The following is an 18,751-nucleotide window of genomic DNA, read 5'->3' as shown; positions in this document are numbered from 1 at the left end:
AAGAACCTTGTCACTAAACAACATTCATGCAAAGCACTCTTAAGTGATCAGTCCACAAATCAGTTGTATTTAAACAGGCTTCCACACGCTCCACCATTCCCGTTAGCAGTAAAATCTGTTGCGGAAAAACTCGGAGTAGTTTTCACGGATCTGCAGGAAAGCGACTACGCTGAATCCATCCCACCTTATGAGCAATGTACAGTTACCTGTTACCTGTCCTCTAAAGAACTTAACAATAAGAGTTGTCCAAGTGCCCTAATCCATCAACATTTTTTGGCCCTTGAAGACAAATAGTGATCGATGGCATTTTTCACTTATGCTTCGAAGTCTGCAACTTCGGTATCATGTGCAGTCTATGGCCGAAACTTCTCCAACTCTAAAACCTTGCATAACCATAGCAGCATTTTTACAGCCGAAGCGTACGGTATCCTGATCACTGTTGAGTGCATAGTACCCAGCACAAGATACGAAACTCCATAATATACACAGATTCCTTAAGCGCTGTAGTAGCTCTGTCCTGTAGCAAAGCAAGCCGAAACCCTGTAATTAACCAGTTCCATAAGCACATTCAGGTATCGTATAAACAAAACCTTGCTCTTGTTGTATGCTGGGTGCCAGGCCACTCTGTGATCGCAGGCATTGAAAGTGCAGACAAAAATGCTGCACAAGTGGATCATCGGGATACAATTGATGTAAGCTGGGTACCTGGTGTAGATATGTAACCTGTGGTATGAAAGGCGCTCCGTAATCATTGGCAAACTGAGTGGGACAAGGAAGTTAAGAATGAGCTACACCGGCTTAAACCGCAGTTAACCAAATCTTTTCCACTGAAGCTTGATAGACACACCGAAGTCACCCTGGCACGACTGAGAATAGGGCACACTGATGGCACACACAAATATATCTTGACAGCAACTGGCCCACCGACGAGCGCATGCTGCGATGAGAAGCTAACCATCCTACATGTCCTCATTCAGTTTCCTGAACTTCACCGAGACCACTTAGCTCATATTAGGGAACTCTACTCGCACCATATACATCCCCCCTACCATCCCTCGATGTTCTTATCAGAGGATGCACTTTTTAACTTTAAAATATTTCTTAATTATCTTGCACAAGCTAACTTTCTCGACATCATCTCATACCATCCTAAGCTTCAGGTTGTACCTCACAGGTTTAGGTACAATCTGATGCTCAAAAGTATGTCTGATCTCTCGCACTCTTTGCGCAAGCAAGAATTGTACATCAAGGGACTCAGACGATCCAGAATAATTTAACATGTGAGCCTGTAGCAAATGCCTTTAAGGCCGTATATTTATCTTAGTATTTATTTTAGAAATCATCTACTAGTATTTATAGATATATCTTACGTGTAGGCCTCTATACAGCCTTTATTTAGGTCATAGTCCTAAACTCTCAATTTTACTAAATATAACACATGTCCTGGCGCTCATTGGCCTTTGATGCCCTTGCATCAATAAACATCAATCATCAATCAATTGATATGTTCAGGACGCAGCCGGCAAGTTTGGCTAATTGGGACATGGGCAAACTGCTACGGGTCGCCAGAACCATGCGGACGGCGGAGGGCAAAGGTTGTAGGAAAAATTCTCGAAGCAAATTTTAACCGAAGGTGGTTTCCTTGTCTTCAAGGGGCTGTTGAAAATGACTCAGGAGCTGCGAAGATTTGCGATCCCCGAGCTCTTCAGTTTGGAGAAACTGATGTAGGCGTCGCTGTTCCGACATCGTCCTACGTTTGACGAATTGGCTCGTGATGTCAGAAGGGCCTGCCGCCAGGAGGTTGAAGGATGAGATCGCGAAGCTGGGTGGCAATCTAGGGCAGCATCGAGGATAGGAGATGGTTGAATTTTTGAGCCTGCGAAGTTACTCGCGCAATGGTGAACTGGCTGTTTATTTGAGTGATCAAGAGTTCGGGGTCCACTGGACACTTTTGGGGTAGCCTTTGCGAAATAGTAGCCAAGTCGCGCTGCGGTGCAGGGGTTCTTCGATTGCTGTCAACCATGGCGATGATCGATCATTGGAAGCATTGCGGTTGTCTTAACTCCATGTCCACCGTCCATGGTCACCAATATTGTGGGGTGCAAAATCAGTGATGACGATGAGCCACAACAAACACAAGTACATTTTCACTGACCGGAAGGTCTTAGCTGACGCTCATACTTAGAGGGATCACTCTCTTGGCTGCCTCGCGCCGGCCGCTCGTGATGTAGGCCGGGTGCCCGCTTCGCTCCCTACGCAGTGGACTGCCGTTGTAGTTGTTGTTGTTGTCCTTCCTACCCAGCCACCGTTCTACTCGTCTTCCTCGACGTCTATGCTGCTATACTGTTTGTCTCTCGCCAGCGCGCGCTGCCTGCTCAAGTACCTGATCCCTTGTGCACAGGTAGTTCAATTTTGTTGCTGGCGACAGCGTTAAGCACTTCATGAAAGACACCTGATCCTGTTCCCAAAAATTAGGTGGTTTCTGCGCCGCATTATTGCATGTGCTACTTTACCGCCTTTGCAGTAGAATGCGGTATATTGCTACAATGTGGCATCAGTTGAAAATGACATCAGGTAAATAAGTGATGTATCTGGAACTCTAAATGGTCCAACACGATGCAAGCTGAACCTGCCCAGAAAGCACGAAGCAATTATAAAAACATGTGTGGCTGAGGATTAGATCTGATTTGCCTAAGATATCATGCAACTTTTACTTCAAAGGGGAAGTTTCTACACTTCTCATCCGGAAATTGTGATGGGCGAGAAAAGCATGCTGTCCGTTCATTGTTCTTAGCGGGTTGGTTTCAGGACTAAAAATTGACCAAACACACATCGGCGCAATAAATCGGTGATAGGTTTTCCTGCTTCTTATTAACATATCTTTATTCTTGCACTTATATCAAGTGATATTTTCTGAGCGCTCTCCAGTAGCCTAAAAATCCGTTCAACAGAAATTTTGTCACTGTTCTCGCATTTCAAATGTCAATTTTTTGTATTACACTATCGCCAAGAACTTTATTTACAAAACATATAGTGTAACGCATGCTTGGCGACTATGAAACATAATAGAGCGTGATGCAACTAATATTCGTGATAAACCAACTGTCAGTGAAATTAGGTTATTTATATGAGCAAGAGTTTCATACGTGAAAGACAAACTGAATATAATTATGAACGGAATGTAAAATTTGCGCCAACTTACTCCATGGTTGATGTACAATTTAGCCAGCGAGCCCTGCGATCGTTATTGTTTCAAAGCTGCGTAGACTGCCGTTTACTTGCTATGTGTGACGCTTGGTGACTGAGTCGTGACTTCATGCCCTTACAGAGACGTCTGTAATTATATTCAAAAAGAGAGCTTTTCTGGGATTTCACGTACCAGGAACAATCATTAGGAGATTCGCCATAACAGATGACTGCCCACTAGCTTTGACCATCTCGGATTCTGTTCTGTGCAGTCAAATCTAAGTACACGAGCATATCTGCACTTTGCTCTTCATTTACATATACCCCACAACCGACAGCTCTGCAGCGAAACGTCATAGCCGCTAAGCAACCACAGTGCTTTGTTATAGGGAAGATAACCTTGTTGCTCGTAATAATGCTGGTATTTTTAAAACAACCTAGGAAAACTACAAGTAGTTATCGGAGAACGCCGTGCCACGCGAGCATACATCCACGGCGCCAGGAAACAAATTAAAATCCAGCTGTTATAGCGGAAATGTAGCAGACGAGAAATGCAAATCCTCACAATGATGTCACTGTAGCGTCATTCGCATCGTCATTCGCAGCGTCGCCGTCAGACGCGCACGAGGTGAACAGGTAAAAATTCAATAAAGCAAACCACGCCGGCTGCACATCTATAATGCGGCCTCACGTGATTGTTCTGGCGTTATTGCTTTGTGTTTTAACATGAAAATAATTAGAGCACGCTTAAGCATTTCCTTTAGTAGTGGAAGGCTACAACAATTGATATTCCTTGACTTTCTCACGTCTCCCGGCAACTGCTGCTTCTTCGTGATTTGGGAGAGGGAAAATACACTCAGTTCTGCAGCCCATATGGGAGCACGGCGCAGCGTAATGGAGATGGGGGCGGGGAAAGAAGAGAGGATAGAGGGGGGAAAGGGAGAGTATGTTTCAGGCAGCAGGCGTCAGCATCATCCAGGGGCCAGCGCTCGGGCAGAGGCCGTGCAAAGCCGAAGTCTATTGGCGATCTAGGAGCCCGTTTGAGTACACATATTCAAGCCAGTGCTGGGAGGGCTGCCAGTGCTGCTAGGTGGTAGCGGGCCGGGAAGAGCAGGTGTGTCTCTGAGGTAGCCGGGAGTCCATACCATCGGTTGGTGGCAGTGACTGGAGCGCGCTCCTGGGCTAATGCAGGACAGGTGCAGAGTAGGTGCTCGAGGGTCTCGGCGTCACCGCACCTTCTGCAGGCTGGCGAGATGATGCGTCCCTTGGCATGGAGCCTAGCTGCCGTCCACACGGAACCCGTGCGCAGACGGAGTGTGGAACGGTCCCGTCGCGAGAGGCCGTTCTCAGGGAGGAGTTTTGGGGCGCGGTTGGTAGCTACCCTGCTATCCGGATGGCTGCTGTTACGGACTCCCACCGGTGCCACCAGTATTACGAACTTCAACCGCTGCACCACGATTACGGCTTTGTGGTCCCGTAGCGCTCTTCACCCGTTTCGTGACAGAGCGTTGGTAGCGAAGACTCCGAGCCTGGCGTCGATGAGAATAACAAAAGGGACTTTATACATTATATACAGGTTATCATACAGGACATAAACGGATCGGCACTGGGGCCGAGAGCTCACACAAACGCGACTGTTCTCGCACGACGGCGTCCGGCGAAAACGCGTGACACATCTCACCCCAGTCGGGAGCGACCCTCTCTCCAGGTGGGGTCGGCGGATCCTGTTTTCGAGCGGCGTGTCTCTGCTTTTATAATCCCCGAGGCCCATTGTCACTCAACCGGCCCAATACAAAGTCAGCACACGACGGTCGTCCGAGGGGTCCAACCAGCGACCGCGCTGGCCACTCGGTTCAAAGTTCGCGCGCGCGGTGACCTCCAGGCAAGGGAGGTGCGGCGCCGGGCCGTCGGGCACACGCGGACACGTCAAAACACGCTGCTCCGCCGAGGCTTCTCCCGCACGAAGGCGCAGCATCTTGACTTGTGAAGGGAGAATTATGGCGCTCGCAGGATAGATTCTGCATCTTGCAGATTCGGAATCCGGGCTTGTGGTAATGGCACAACAGCATCCCCGCCCTCAGATAAGGCGCCGGGAAGACGAGCTGCCTCCACGTGGCTCGGATGCCAGGCGCGCACGTTCGTCAGGCTCGTCCAAGTTCACGTCCAGTGTCGGGACGCCAGGTAACCTCACGTGCCCAGGTCCGACTCGCCAGGACAGGAGCTCTGCTCACCACGTCGTCGCCAAGGCACCTTGACCAGCTCCGCTCGGGTCGTTCCTAAGACCTTGCTTCTCGCCACTGGTCCCGCTTGGTCGTTCTGCAGCTTGCAAAACCGACCGGCAAAAGGCAACACCCAACACGAACAAGTGCCCTCTGTCTCCCGTCAAACACCAGACAAAGCCATAATTCAAATCAACCTAATTAATCGCTATCCCCTTTTGCTCCCGCTGCAACAAGAGGCAGGTGTACGATCTAGCACACAAGGCTCAAACAATCAGTTTTCAAATTAACAACACACCAAAATAGAAACAATTAATAATCAGCAATAATAATGACAAATAGAATGGTCCCCTTGAAATCGCTTTGGACCGAAAACATACTACTGAGGAAGCAAATGAGGTCATTCATTTTTCCCGGCGATATTTTCGCGGAATCCGAAGCTGCTTATATTTGCGACCCTGCTTATCCGTGTAGCGGCGGTACAATAAGCCAGATTCCTTGCCAAATGAAACCCCCTTTTTTTCCACTCCCCGTTTGACGCTCTTCCTCAGATCGGCTAGTGAACAATCTTCCTGTTGTTCGCGAATCCGAGTTTCCCTTTCAACTGCAGCCTGCTCCTGCCAGCTGGCGGAAACCGGAGCGAGTGTGGAGCCCGCGTCGCCTAATTGCGGCGTCGCGTCTCTATCGCGGCTAGCACTGCACGCGTCACTCCCACTCACCTCCAGGACCCGCTCGTCTAGGCCAGCGTCCGAGCTCTGCCTCTCCCGTGACTGCTCGCCACTCAAGTTACCGTGATCGGTCCGTGTGCCGCACCGCCTTTCGCTTCCCGACGCTAAGTCAAGTTCCCTCGACAGCGGGCGCGCTTTGGATCGCGTGGGGGCCATGTACGCCACGTCGGCAAAGAATGATTTGCCCTGATCCCTCAGCAGCTGCTCCGAGCTATTTGAGAAGAGGTAGGAAAATTGCTCCGGGAGGGCGGCTGACACAGCGGCTTCGGTGTTAAGTTTCCCAAATTCTCCTTCAATGCTAACCGTTGCGATCGGTAAACAGACACTCTCCTTCTCGGCCACTTGCCGTATCCTAACGCACTCTCCCGTAAAATCACTCGAGGAGACGAAAGACGGGTGAACAACGTCCATAGTTGCTGCAGAGTCCCGCAGTGCTCGGCACTTCTTGCCGTTTACCTTAATTTCCTGCACATAGGGCTCCAATAGACGTATGTTTTTGTGAGTTTCCTGTATCGTTGCAAAAGCAATTCTCTCTGGGCAGCTTGCAGCGATGTGCCCTTGCTTTTTGCAATTGTAGCAGGTTAACGGTCTCCGTTTTTCAAAAGAACGCGTCATTTCGTTTCGCTGTTTCGGACCATCGTCATCATTCTGAGATGCATTCTGTCCATCCCTTACAGTTTCTTTGGGAAGGGACTCGTCGTCCCGAAACTCGCGACGCGTGATTTGCTTCCGTTCGTCGGGCTTCCCGGAAAACCCATCTCTTCTATCAGCTTTTTCTACGCGCACTGCCTTGCTGTGCAAGCTGCGGCGGGTGTAATACTCTTCCGCTAACTCTGCTGCCTTGTTTAGCTTAACATCCTTTAGCCTATCTTGCAGCCAGAGCCGGACATCCTCATCAATGCAACGGTAGAACTGCTCCAACGCGATGCATTCGACAATTTTGTCGCGGTCGTCGTAAACCTCTTCGCCCTTCAGCCATTCCACCAGGTCGGCTTTTAGACGAAACGCGAAGTCAACATTCGGCTCCTTACCCTTTTTTGCATACCGGAACCTCTGCCGGAAAGCTTCGGGCGACAATTTGTACTTCCGCAGTAGCGCTTCCTTCACATCACTGTAGCTCTCAAACGCCTCTTTCGATAAGCAAGTTATTACGTCTGATGCCTCCCCAGGAAGCAACGCTAACAGATTCTGTGCCCAAAGGGATCGCTCAATGCTATTCCGTTCGCAGACGTGCTCAAATTTCACGAGGTATTTGGCCATATCCTCTCCGACGACAAAGGGTGGAAGTTGATCGCGTATTCTTGGAACGTTAGAAGTGAGACTAGGCGCTGGCGAGCTATTTCGGGTCTCCAACTCTTTCATTTTAAGCTCGTGCTCACGAATCTCTCTCCTTTCCGCCTTTTCCTCCTCGCGACGTTGCTGTTCTCTCCTTTCCTCCTTTTCCTCTTCGCGACGTTGCTGTTCTCTCCTTTCCTGCTCGCAACGTTCCTTCTCCCTTTCCTCCCTTTCCCGACGTTCCTTGATATCCGCCCAGGCCTCAGCGGCTTCCTCAGCCGTTACGTCCCCAGTCCTCATGACCTCAAGGATCGCATTCTTTCTTTTGGTTGAGCCCAACTCAATGCCCAACTCCTCACAAATTTCGAGAAGTTCCTTCACCTTGTACTTCTCCATCGTGCACACTGTCCTCCTGCTGTTTACCCTTTTTGAATATACCTGCCGTACGCTACTATAATGCTACTAGTAAGACATATGCAAGTATTTCACACACTGCCCTGTTTACCCCCTCAGCATCCCCTGGTTTTCAAAACACTCTTACTAGGCTTGAAACACTCAAGGTTATCACAATGCAACACCAAATCCTTCCCTAAGCTACTATAACCTGTGTCAGAGAAAGTCTGGTGTTTGAGGTAAACTTCAGGCACTCACCGCGCCGAGGTAGCTGATGCCGGTCAATCCCGTAGCTGCCATCCAGTGTTACGGACTCCCACCGGTGCCACCAGTATTACGAACTTCAACCGCTGCACCACGATTACGGCTTTGTGGTCCCGTAGCGCTCTTCACCCGTTTCGTGACAGAGCGTTGGTAGCGAAGACTCCGAGCCTGGCGTCGATGAGAATAACAAAAGGGACTTTATACATTATATACAGGTTATCATACAGGACATAAACGGATCGGCACTGGGGCCGAGAGCTCACACAAACGCGACTGTTCTCGCACGACGGCGTCCGGCGAAAACGCGTGACACATCTCACCCCAGTCGGGAGCGACCCTCTCTCCAGGTGGGGTCGGCGGATCCTGTTTTCGAGCGGCGTGTCTCTGCTTTTATAATCCCCGAGGCCCATTGTCACTCAACCGGCCCAATACAAAGTCAGCACACGACGGTCGTCCGAGGGGTCCAACCAGCGACCGCGCTGGCCACTCGGTTCAAAGTTCGCGCGCGCGGTGACCTCCAGGCAAGGGAGGTGCGGCGCCGGGCCGTCGGGCACACGCGGACACGTCAAAACACGCTGCTCCGCCGAGGCTTCTCCCGCACGAAGGCGCAGCATCTTGACTTGTGAAGGGAGAATTATGGCGCTCGCAGGATAGATTCTGCATCTTGCAGATTCGGAATCCGGGCTTGTGGTAATGGCACAACACTGCTTATGTAAACTGTAATGTTTACCGGGAAACGCTGGCGTCGAACGCTATGCATGAAGGCGATCTTTCTGGTACAAACGCGCCCCTTGCGTCGGCCTCGATGCGGCGGAGGCCAGCGCTATCTGCAGGTGCTGCAAGGAACCGGCAGCGCTGCTTTATGGCCTTTGAGATCTTCGTGCGCAAATCTGGGAGGCCATGGCCCTTCTGTGGGTGGTACAAACGCTGGAAAGTGGACTTGTTCTTTTTTAGTGTTCGCATAACAGAATTATGTTTTTTTGTATATTAAAATTACAATTCCATGCTATCTGTCTGTAGGTTGTGTGCAAGTTGTAGTTTACGATTTTTCTACATATTTTCTGTTGCCAAGTATAATTACTTCAGTAATTTCCTTGCGCCACATGGAAGGCCTGCGTTGTTGGGTATGCGTGGTTCGAAGTTCTGAGGTTTTTTAGCGCACGAAAAGGGGCGCAAGACAGTGGCAACACGCGGGCACAGCGCTAACTTCCAACAATTGTTTTATGCCATGAAGCGGTACCAGTACATGAAGCTCGTTAAGTAATAAACGAGAAGGTAGGAACCCACATACACACACCCACAATATATATATATATATATACACATATATATACATATATATATATATATATATATATATATATATATATATATATATATATTATTAGTGAACACACACCACCGTATGCATGCGCATATGTACTAATTTTTTGTAAGATGAGACAGCAACGAGACACATGTAGGATGATTTCGAAGATGAAAAACGACCGTGCATAGCCCAAACATTTTTTTTTGGTGATTGCAAGATTAAATTGTCATCTCCATAAGGCCACCCTCTGTGTCACGTTTAAAAAATCGACTTCTTTTTTTAAAGATCAATTGAAGGCGCGCTAACACAAGCGCTCCCCAATCTAGCGATCTTCGCCGCTTCAATTATCTCACGTGTTGTTTGCATCGGGCTTCTTCCTATCGCCGTGCACTCTTTATAAATGGGGCTGCATCCATGTTTTCTGCAGTGAATAGCCAGATGCCCCACTCCTCTAGTTCGCACATTATTTGCGTGTTCATGCAACCTACCATTTACACACCTTCCCATTTGGCCGATGTATTTTTTGCCGCACGACAGGGGTAGTTCATACACGATATTGTTCTCACAAGGAACCTGACATTCCTTGTGATTTGTCCGGCAACTGGGCTTCTCAGAACCACAGTAGCTAGCCTTGCACAATTTGGACAGCTTGATTGGCGCTGAAAAGATGACGCTTACATTTGCGTTATTGCCAATCTTCTTCAGTCTGTGCGGGATATCGGGGATGTATGGTATGATTGCGCGTTTCTGCTTCACTCCCGCATTTTCCGGTGAAGTACACCGCTCATCCTATCGCCCGTGTTTCGTGGTCTTAAGGAGACTTTCGGCCACAGCTGTGATGATATGCTGCGGAAAACCGGCCTGTTTCAAGCGATTCTCTTGCGCCAGAAAGCTAGACATACACTTGTGAGGACATGAGTGGCGAAGCGCATTCATTAAGCTTGGCTTTGCGATGCCCCTCTTAACTAACTTTGAGTGGCTCGATGAAAATGGCAGTAGCGGCTTGTTCGCCCTTGGTTCATATGCCCAGCACACCTGGTGTCCTTCAAAAACCATTGTAATATCGAGGAATCACAAAGTACTATCCGGTGGCGGTTCATGTGTAACAGTGAGCGGTTGTAACCACTGGTTGAGAAGAGCTAGCATTTGCGTGACTTCAAGACAAACCTTCCCGCTAGGATTTGGATCGAGAAGCACAAGGTAGTCAACGTACCTATGCACCTCTTTTTAGATTTGTATTTTCTAATTTGGCATCCAGTATCCTGTTTACACGTGCAAGATAAAGGTCACTTAAAATTGGCGCAATACAGCAACCATTGCAAATTCTTTGTTTTGGAAGATAAACACTTCCATCCCATTTGGAGAACGTCGAGCGCAGATACACAGATAATAGTTCAAGAAAACGCTGTGTAGATATGCAAATGATGTTTACAAACTTCAGCTCATCGTAAGCATCAATAGCCTCTTGAACACATACTAATAACTCATTATGTGGCAGTGAATAATATAGATCTTTTACATCTATACAGAAAGCTTTCAAATTACTGCCTACATGCGTCTTCAGGTAAACTATTACTTCCTCTGAGTTCTTCGTTAGAAAAGGATCATTCACTGGTAGCAATTTCAACTTGCGTTGAAGAAAAAGACCTATGGACCTCTGCCAAGTTCCACCTTCTGACACAATAATACGCAGTGGCCATTCTCGTTTATGGGTTTTGATTAAAAAAAAAACTTTTCAAGGATCCCAGATTTTTTACTTTCTATTTCGTGGACCAGTTTACTCAGGTTTAATTTCTGACAAAGCTTCTTAGCTTCTGGTTTCACTTTCGCAAGTGAGACATCACGCCTGCCATGAAACACGGAATGCAAAGCCTCATCTGCCTTCTGTTTCAACGAATTATGCTGGATGACCACAAAACCACCTTCTTTATCTACAGGAAGCAGTGCCAGGCTATTTTCACAAAGGAACTGTTTCACACGTTTTAAGGGCACGGCTGCCCTGGATGGCTTAGCTCGCGACACAACATCCACACCTGCTGAGATACACATTCCTGCTTCATTTCCATCAGCACATTTTGAAACATCTCTAACCAAGGTTAAGAGTTCAGGAGCAGACAGTTTAGGTTCAACAGCAAATTTTGGTCCTAGCTTCAGGGTGTCTTTCACATACCCAGGCTACTGTATGTCTCCCTCGATGTGGACTGCGTTGTTCCGGTTCCCTTGATTCTTTTTCTGTTGATTCTGTTTAGCCCGTAGCAGCCTGAGCAGAGGTCTCCAGAGGGTTTCCACACTGTCGTCAATTGTTGTTGAGTACTCTCGCCACTTCTTCCTTTTTGCTGCAGGTTGATTTTCCTGAAGGAACACTCTTGCATGTAGCAAGTCCCTGTAAAGCCGACCTTGCCTGAGGCATTCTGACCTCAGAATCTTGCAAATTCTTCGTCCATGTCCTCGCGAGGGTTCAAGGTCCCCGCAGAAGCGTTGCACGTCCGGCGGCATCTGGTCGAGCCGTAGACAGTAGGAGAGCATGCGTGCCCTGCAAAAGGCCGCTGCGATGATGGTGATGAGTATGGAGGGGTGCAACGTAGAACATAGAACAGAGCCTGATGTACTAGAAATGTAACTTGCAAGAGCGTAGGTTAGGGCGTGTTGGTTCATAATTGATGTTTTTTAGCGCACGAAAAGAGACGCAGGACAGTGGCAAGACGCGGACACAGCGCTAACTTCCAACCATTTGTTTTATTCCACGAAGCGGTACACATATATATATATATATATAGAAAACAGGCACCACCGTACGCATGCGTACGGTGGTGCCTTACCTCAGGTCATCTTACAAAAAATCAGTACATATGCGCATGCGTACGGTGGTGTCTGTTCCCCATATATATGTGTACCGCTTCGTGGAATAAAACAACTGTTGGAAGTTAGCGCTGTTTCCGCGTCTTCCCACTGTCCTGCGTCCCTCTTCGTGCACCAAAAAACATCAGTTATGAACCAACACGCCCTTACCTACACTCTTTCAAGTTACATTTCTAGTACATCGGGCTCTGTTCTATGTTATACGTTGCATCGTTCCATACTCATCAGCGTCATCGAAGCCGCCTTTTGCAGGGCACGCATACTCTCGTACTACACAGAGCTTTCTTGAACTATTATCCATGTATCTTCGCTCGACGTTCTCCAAGTGGGATTGAAGTGTTTATCTTCCAAAACAATGAATTTCCATTGGTTCCTGTATTACGCCCATTTTAAGTGACCTTTATCTTGCCCGTGTAAACAGGATACTGGATGCCAGATTAGAAAATGCAAATCTAAAAAGAGGTGCATAGGTACGTTGACGGCTACCTTGTGCTTCTGGATCCAAATCCTAGCGGGGAGGTTTGTCTTGAAGTCACGCAAGTGCTAGCTCTTTTCAACAAGTGGTTACAACCGCTCACTGTTACACATGAAACGCCACCGGATAGTACTTTGCGATTCCTCGATATTACAATGTTTTTTGAAGGACACCAGGTGTGCTGGGCATATGAACCAAGGGCGAACAAGCCGCTACTGCCATTTTCATCGGGCCACTCAAAGTTAAGAGGGGCATCGCAATGTCAACCTTAATGAATGCGCTTCGCCGCTCATGTATGTCCTCACAAGTGTATGTCTAGCTTTCTGGCGCAAGTGAATCGCTTCAAACAGGCCGGTTTTCTGCAGCATATCATCACAGCTGTGGCAAAAAGTATCCTTAAGACCACAAATCGCGGGCGATAGGATGAGCGGTGCACTTTACCGGAAAATGCGGGAATGAAGCAGAAGCGCGCAATCATACTGACACGTGTACTTATCTTTATCGGGCGACCACGTTTCAAGGCTTAACTGTAAGCGCACAGCAAGGGACGCGCCTGCATGTATCCGACGTCTCTGGAAAGTTATCGATGCTTCTACCCGGCTGTCTGTTGTCGCCGAACCTTATGCTATCTGATTTCATCGCGTAACGCGAATGGTGTAGAACTTTGTGGAAGGCATGCGTGTCCGAACGATTAGTCTGGAACGTTCGACGACTGCTCTATCAAAGCCGACGCGCTTGACCCGCTGATCAGATTTTCGATGATCGCCGACTGTGTTCGCCGCTATCGTTGTGCTTTAGGTGTAGCCTGTTGTGTGAGCACAGGTTCGCCCAATAAAAGCTAGTTTTGTCTTTCACAGTACTGCTACTGTGTTCTTTCTTCACCGTCACTACCACGTGACAATACCGTACATCCACGATATTTCGCACACACTGAAGGAGATTGGCAATAACGCAAATGGTAAGCGTCATCTTTTCAGCACCAATCAAGCTGTCCAACTTGTGCAACGCTAGCTACTATGGTTCTGAGAAGCCCAGTTGCCGGACAAATCACAAGGAATGTCACGTTCCTTGTGAAAACAATATCGTGTATGAACCACCCCTGTCGTGCGGCAAAAAATACATCCGCCAAAGGGGAAGGTGTGTAATTGACAGGTTGCGTGAACACGCGAATAATGTGCGAACTCGAGGAGTGGGGCATCTGGCTATTCACTGCAGAAAACATGGATGCAGCACCATTTATAAACAGTGCACGGCGATAGGAAGAAGCCCGACGCAAACAACACGTGAGATAATTGAAGCGGCGAAGATCAGAAGGTTGGGGAGCGCTTGTGTTAGCGCACCTTCAATTGATCTTTCAAAAAATGAAGTCAATTTTTAAACGTGACACAGAGGGGGGCCTGATGGAGATGACATTTTAATCTTGCAATTACAAAATAAATTTTTGCCGGGGCTATGCACAGTCATTTTTCATCTTCGATATAATCCTACACGTGTCTTGTTGCTGTCTCATCTTACAAAAAAATCAGTACATATGCGCATGCGTACGGTGGTGTCTGTTCCCTATATATATGTACCGCTTCGTGGAATAAAACAATTGTTGGAAGTTAGCGCTGTCTCCCCGTCTTGCCACTGTCCTGCGTCCCTTTTCGTGCGCTAAAAAACCTCAGTTATGAACCAACACGCCCTAACCTACGCTCTTTCAAGTTCGAAATTCGTTTTGTCGCAGGGACGCCAAACACGCGACGCCAGATTTTCTGCGACACGTGGCCCTTAACATTCCCGCGTTAAGAGCGCGCGAGTTTACGTGGCGCCAAAAACATGACTGGAGCGCCATACATGTTGGCTACCTTCTTCACATTGTGGGACATATGGAGGACATAAGGCACTATTCAGGGCTCTATCTGCTTCTGGGCCGAGACAGTTTTTCTTAAAACAAATCTTTCTTTGTCTTTTCCTTTGGCTTATTCGATGCTACTGCTGTTGTTTTGCACGCCGCGTAGGGAGATGCTTGATAACGTGCATAATGTATGCATAGCAAGAACGTGGGAAATCTGTCCAATGAACTTCGGGGGCGTCGCCACTATCCCCTACGCAAGTCTGTCGCCAATGCCACAATGCTCTCTCGAATTCTTTCTCCGTCGACACAACGATGTAATTACGCAAGTGCCCCTCACAAAAGCATTGCAAAAGCTTCAGCGCTTACATTTTCAGTCACGCGCAATGGCCGAGAGGGAGGCAGAACGGTAGGCAGGAGGAACAGGATGCGTAAAGCCAACTCCGTAATGACGAGAGAGAAGACGAGAAGAAAGTCGCACAAGACACCTTCCATCATCAAGGCAAGAATTTTCGCGTGCGTCGACTGATAATTTAGCCTTAAGCTTGTCCGTTCGCCGTGCTCCTCTTCACAACTGTCATAACGTGGAACAAGGACCGATCTGTCTTTGCATCTGTCTTCTGCACTTGCTCCGCTTCTCTGAGTATTGATACTGAAGAGATCGCAGGTTATGTGCATTCACATTGAGCTATATGTCAAGTAAACTTGAAGAAATTAGTAACGTGGTCTCGCTTCGTGTCCATGGAACACACTGAGACTTTTTTGTCAATTGTCTCCGTTCGAACAGTGTCCATGAGTGCAAGGCGTCACCAGGTCCTGAGTCGATCGCACGAAGTCTAATATTTGCACTATATTTAATTAGTGGCTACCTTACATTTGCTGGACTGAGAATCTGACTGTCCGTGGGGAGCTTGCCGCGTATTACAGCTCCTCTAACACCACAGATGAGGGAATACTTGCAGCAGCTCTAGCAGTGCTTCGGTAGTTTTCGGCCCTTTTCTTTGTGCATGTAGTTGCAAATCTTTTGGGAGACCGTGAAATACAAGCGTTAAGGCGGATCGTGATTGCAAATCTGGTTCAGCAAGTCGAAGCAGTCACTGCTTCTCAAGAAAGTGGCCAAGCGAGGAACCGCACCTAAAACGTTGAAACAGTGCCTGGTCTTATCGCTGCACGTTATTTCTTCGGAATGCTGACAAAAAAAAAAACTCTTTCCACATGCACCAAGGTTCGCAAACAAGCTCTATGTAGGGCAACTAATGCAGCATTCTGGCTACACCACTCAGATATTGTCGCATGTTTAAGACCGGGTCTTGGTCAGAAATCTACCCAATGTATTTCGCTACGGTCTCATAAAAATTCATTCATCTTTCTAGGTTATTTGAAGACACGTCAAAAGTTTCTGGCGTTAACATTGCAAGTAGATGGTTTCTCTTGTAGCTTAAAGCAGACAGGCGAACATCCGCCACTGCGCTCTGTTGCGAAAAATGTTCTTGTTGGATGCGTATGGCTTGTAGAATTGATGATTTGCGGTCATACGATGCTGCACGACCGAATGGTCGTCCGAGTACCACCTGAGTAAAAAGGGCCAATGGGATATTCACCTTCGCTGAGCCTCGTTAAACAAGCTCTTCGGTCGACACAGGAGCTCGATCCAGAACAAGATCCAGGAGCTTACCCGTTGTGTCCACGGTTAGGTCGACCGGAGAATAATCGTGGAGATAGCAGCCTTTGAATACAACTGGATCGTTGTACCTCTCCAGGAAAAAAAAACGCTTACATCTTCGTTCCCTTGTCGGCTGCGCCGAAATTTCCAATCAGCCTACACATGTCAAATAGGTCAAATTAGCGTCATGTCGCCAGTTCTTACTTGTTTCTTCTTCTCCTTTGCCTCCCGGTTCCCTCGGATGTTATCCGGCATCTTCTCTTTCACCACACTTCAATAATAATAATAATAATAATAATAATAATAATAATAATAATAATAATAATAATAATAATAATAATAATAATAATAATAATCCAAGGTATGGTATGGCACGTTTCTGCTAATTCTGAAAAATAAGCACCATGGAAGTTCGTCCACGCGGTCAACTGAAGCAGGGTCTTTGTGCGCAAACGCAAAGCCGCATTAAAGCACCGCGGCCTGAAAATGACGGCACGTAAGTGGTGATCCAGCAAATACACACTTTATCCGCGGTGCCGTTACCCTGCAACACCTGGGTGGGGGAGGGGGGGGAGATGCCTGATACGTAACGGAGCACGGGTGGCCAGCGGGTGCTGGTCCGTCGGTCAAGGGACGTTGCAGCAGCTATTGCTCCTAAGGCTTAAGTAAAAGGATTTCTCTGTCTCATCCACCATGCAATACGCCGTGCGTGTGAGTGGCAGTGCCAACCTTCTCGCAGGCTACGGACAGCGGCCCGCAGCAACGTCTCGAGCAAACACGTCTCGCTGTGTGCTGTGTGCGCAATTTAGACAAACGCAAGTGGTGCATGCAAAGCTTCTTTTAACACCTAATCACTGCTGCATGCCGTCGAAATCAAAGCCAAATTCAGTCAATTAACAGAGCAGCACACCAACATCGATTACATCGATTCCCATAGTGCGTGGAATCTGCATGTTTTCATTTTCGTCTAGGGTCGTTCACCTTCTTCGGGAGGATCTGATGGACCGCTTTCAAGGCTTAGCCTGGGTATCCGGCTCTAAAAATCATCGCCAATTCTTTGTCAAAACTGCGCTGCATTGTGTAGGGATAGCTCTAAGATTGCTTATTTTAGGCAGAGGGCGGAGATTTGTCTTTGCTAGTTTCTAATGTCCTAAAAGCATAAGGCATGATGGCTTTCTATGAACGCGGGCTGTAAAACCAACACGCATGTTATTCATACAAAATTATTAATAACGTGACTCTGACGAAGATCAACTCCCATCTACCGTGCTACCAGGTACAAAAGGAATAGCAGCTGCACACATACCTGCTAGTATCGGCGCGCATGACGCGATAACCAAGGTGCACAATGGCCAAATGCAGGCCGTCGACAAACCAAGGCTATTCGTCTCTTTTCGCTCAATAATCCATGGCTGCATGCCTTGGAAAACCTCGCTTTGCTTCCGTTTGTCACCGCCCACTCATTGCAGCCAACAACTTATTTGATTATTCCAATTTGAATAATAGATTTGACTAGACCAGGAGTACATCATGCGGCAGGCTTTGACCCATTTACTTTCCGCTTGTGTGTGCGTGTGCGTGCGTGCGTGAGCGCGCGCGAATTTTCCCTTTCCTTCCTTCCTTCCCTCTTGAACCTTCAGTGACATTGCAGGTTTCCGCAAAACTGATTTGCCATAGATGTATTTTTTTCATGCAGTTCTGGCAGCTGTCTGGCATTGTCAAAGAACAGCTCATCTGCAATGCGCCGCCTACTGGGGCAAACGGCAAGAAGGTACGCCAGCTCGACAAACTTGGTGCCGACATGTTGGATTACCTCCGCTCCTACCTCAAGGTCGGTGACATTCTGGACGACGAAGAGGAGGATCCGAAGAGCGAGAACGCAGCTGCTGCCATGGAGCGTTCCAACAAGCGAAAGCGGGCGAACAGCACCGACTTCCTGCAGCAAGAGCAATGACCTGCAGAGGAACCGAGACCAATAGTGCGGCTCTGCTTGGCCGTAAAAGCTTTTTAGCAACTGTTAACCAGGCTGAAGTCAGCGCTCACCTTTTTACGAGTTGACGACTGTTCCCTTTTAGGCAAATGGAACGTGAAATTGGTCAATAAACATGTTTTTATAGAAAAGGTAGTCGTGGGTTTAGAAGAATGCGTTCTTTCCTTTTGCAAAACTACGGATTCCACAACAGGACGGTTCAGATGGATAATTTTCTCAGGTTCGGAGTCAATGAAGTTTGCAGAAAAATGTGAGACCTACCTTGCGAAAGTTTAGGTTCTGGAAGGACTTAAGAGAGGAATGCAATATTGTTAGCGTAGTTAGGCTTAACGCACAATAAAGACCCTCAGGTGGTTGAAATTATTCAGTCTCCCACGACGACGTGTCGTCGAATTGTATCGTGGTCTTATCTAATAAAACCCAAGAGTATAAACAATTTTGTTAACAGGCTTGTTCAGATGCCAGTGTCCAGCAAGGTTCTCGATGCCATAGAGCACTTTCGAAATGAAATTTTAAAAGTTTCCTAGGTAAAAAAGATTAATTGAATTAGAGTTGG

General features: G+C 47.8%; 1 protein-coding gene across 1 annotated transcript in view; it reads left to right on the top strand.

The window, feature by feature from the left end:
• The window catches only part of LOC139057608 (uncharacterized), a 32,082-nt gene extending 13,752 nt beyond the window's left edge, over positions 1 to 18,330 (top strand). The window contains exon 4 of the mRNA XM_070536137.1: positions 17,902 to 18,330. Within this exon, the coding sequence (XP_070392238.1) occupies positions 17,902 to 18,159 (258 nt within the window). The 3' untranslated portion in view covers positions 18,160 to 18,330. The remainder of the gene's footprint in view (positions 1 to 17,901) is intronic.
• Positions 18,331 to 18,751: the final 421 nt, after the last annotated feature.

The sequence above is a fragment of the Dermacentor albipictus genome, chromosome 3 (assembly GCF_038994185.2).
Source record: "Dermacentor albipictus isolate Rhodes 1998 colony chromosome 3, USDA_Dalb.pri_finalv2, whole genome shotgun sequence".
In the NCBI taxonomy this organism is placed as follows: Eukaryota; Metazoa; Arthropoda; class Arachnida; order Ixodida; family Ixodidae; genus Dermacentor; species Dermacentor albipictus.
This window is presented reverse-complemented; position numbering and strand designations above follow the sequence as displayed.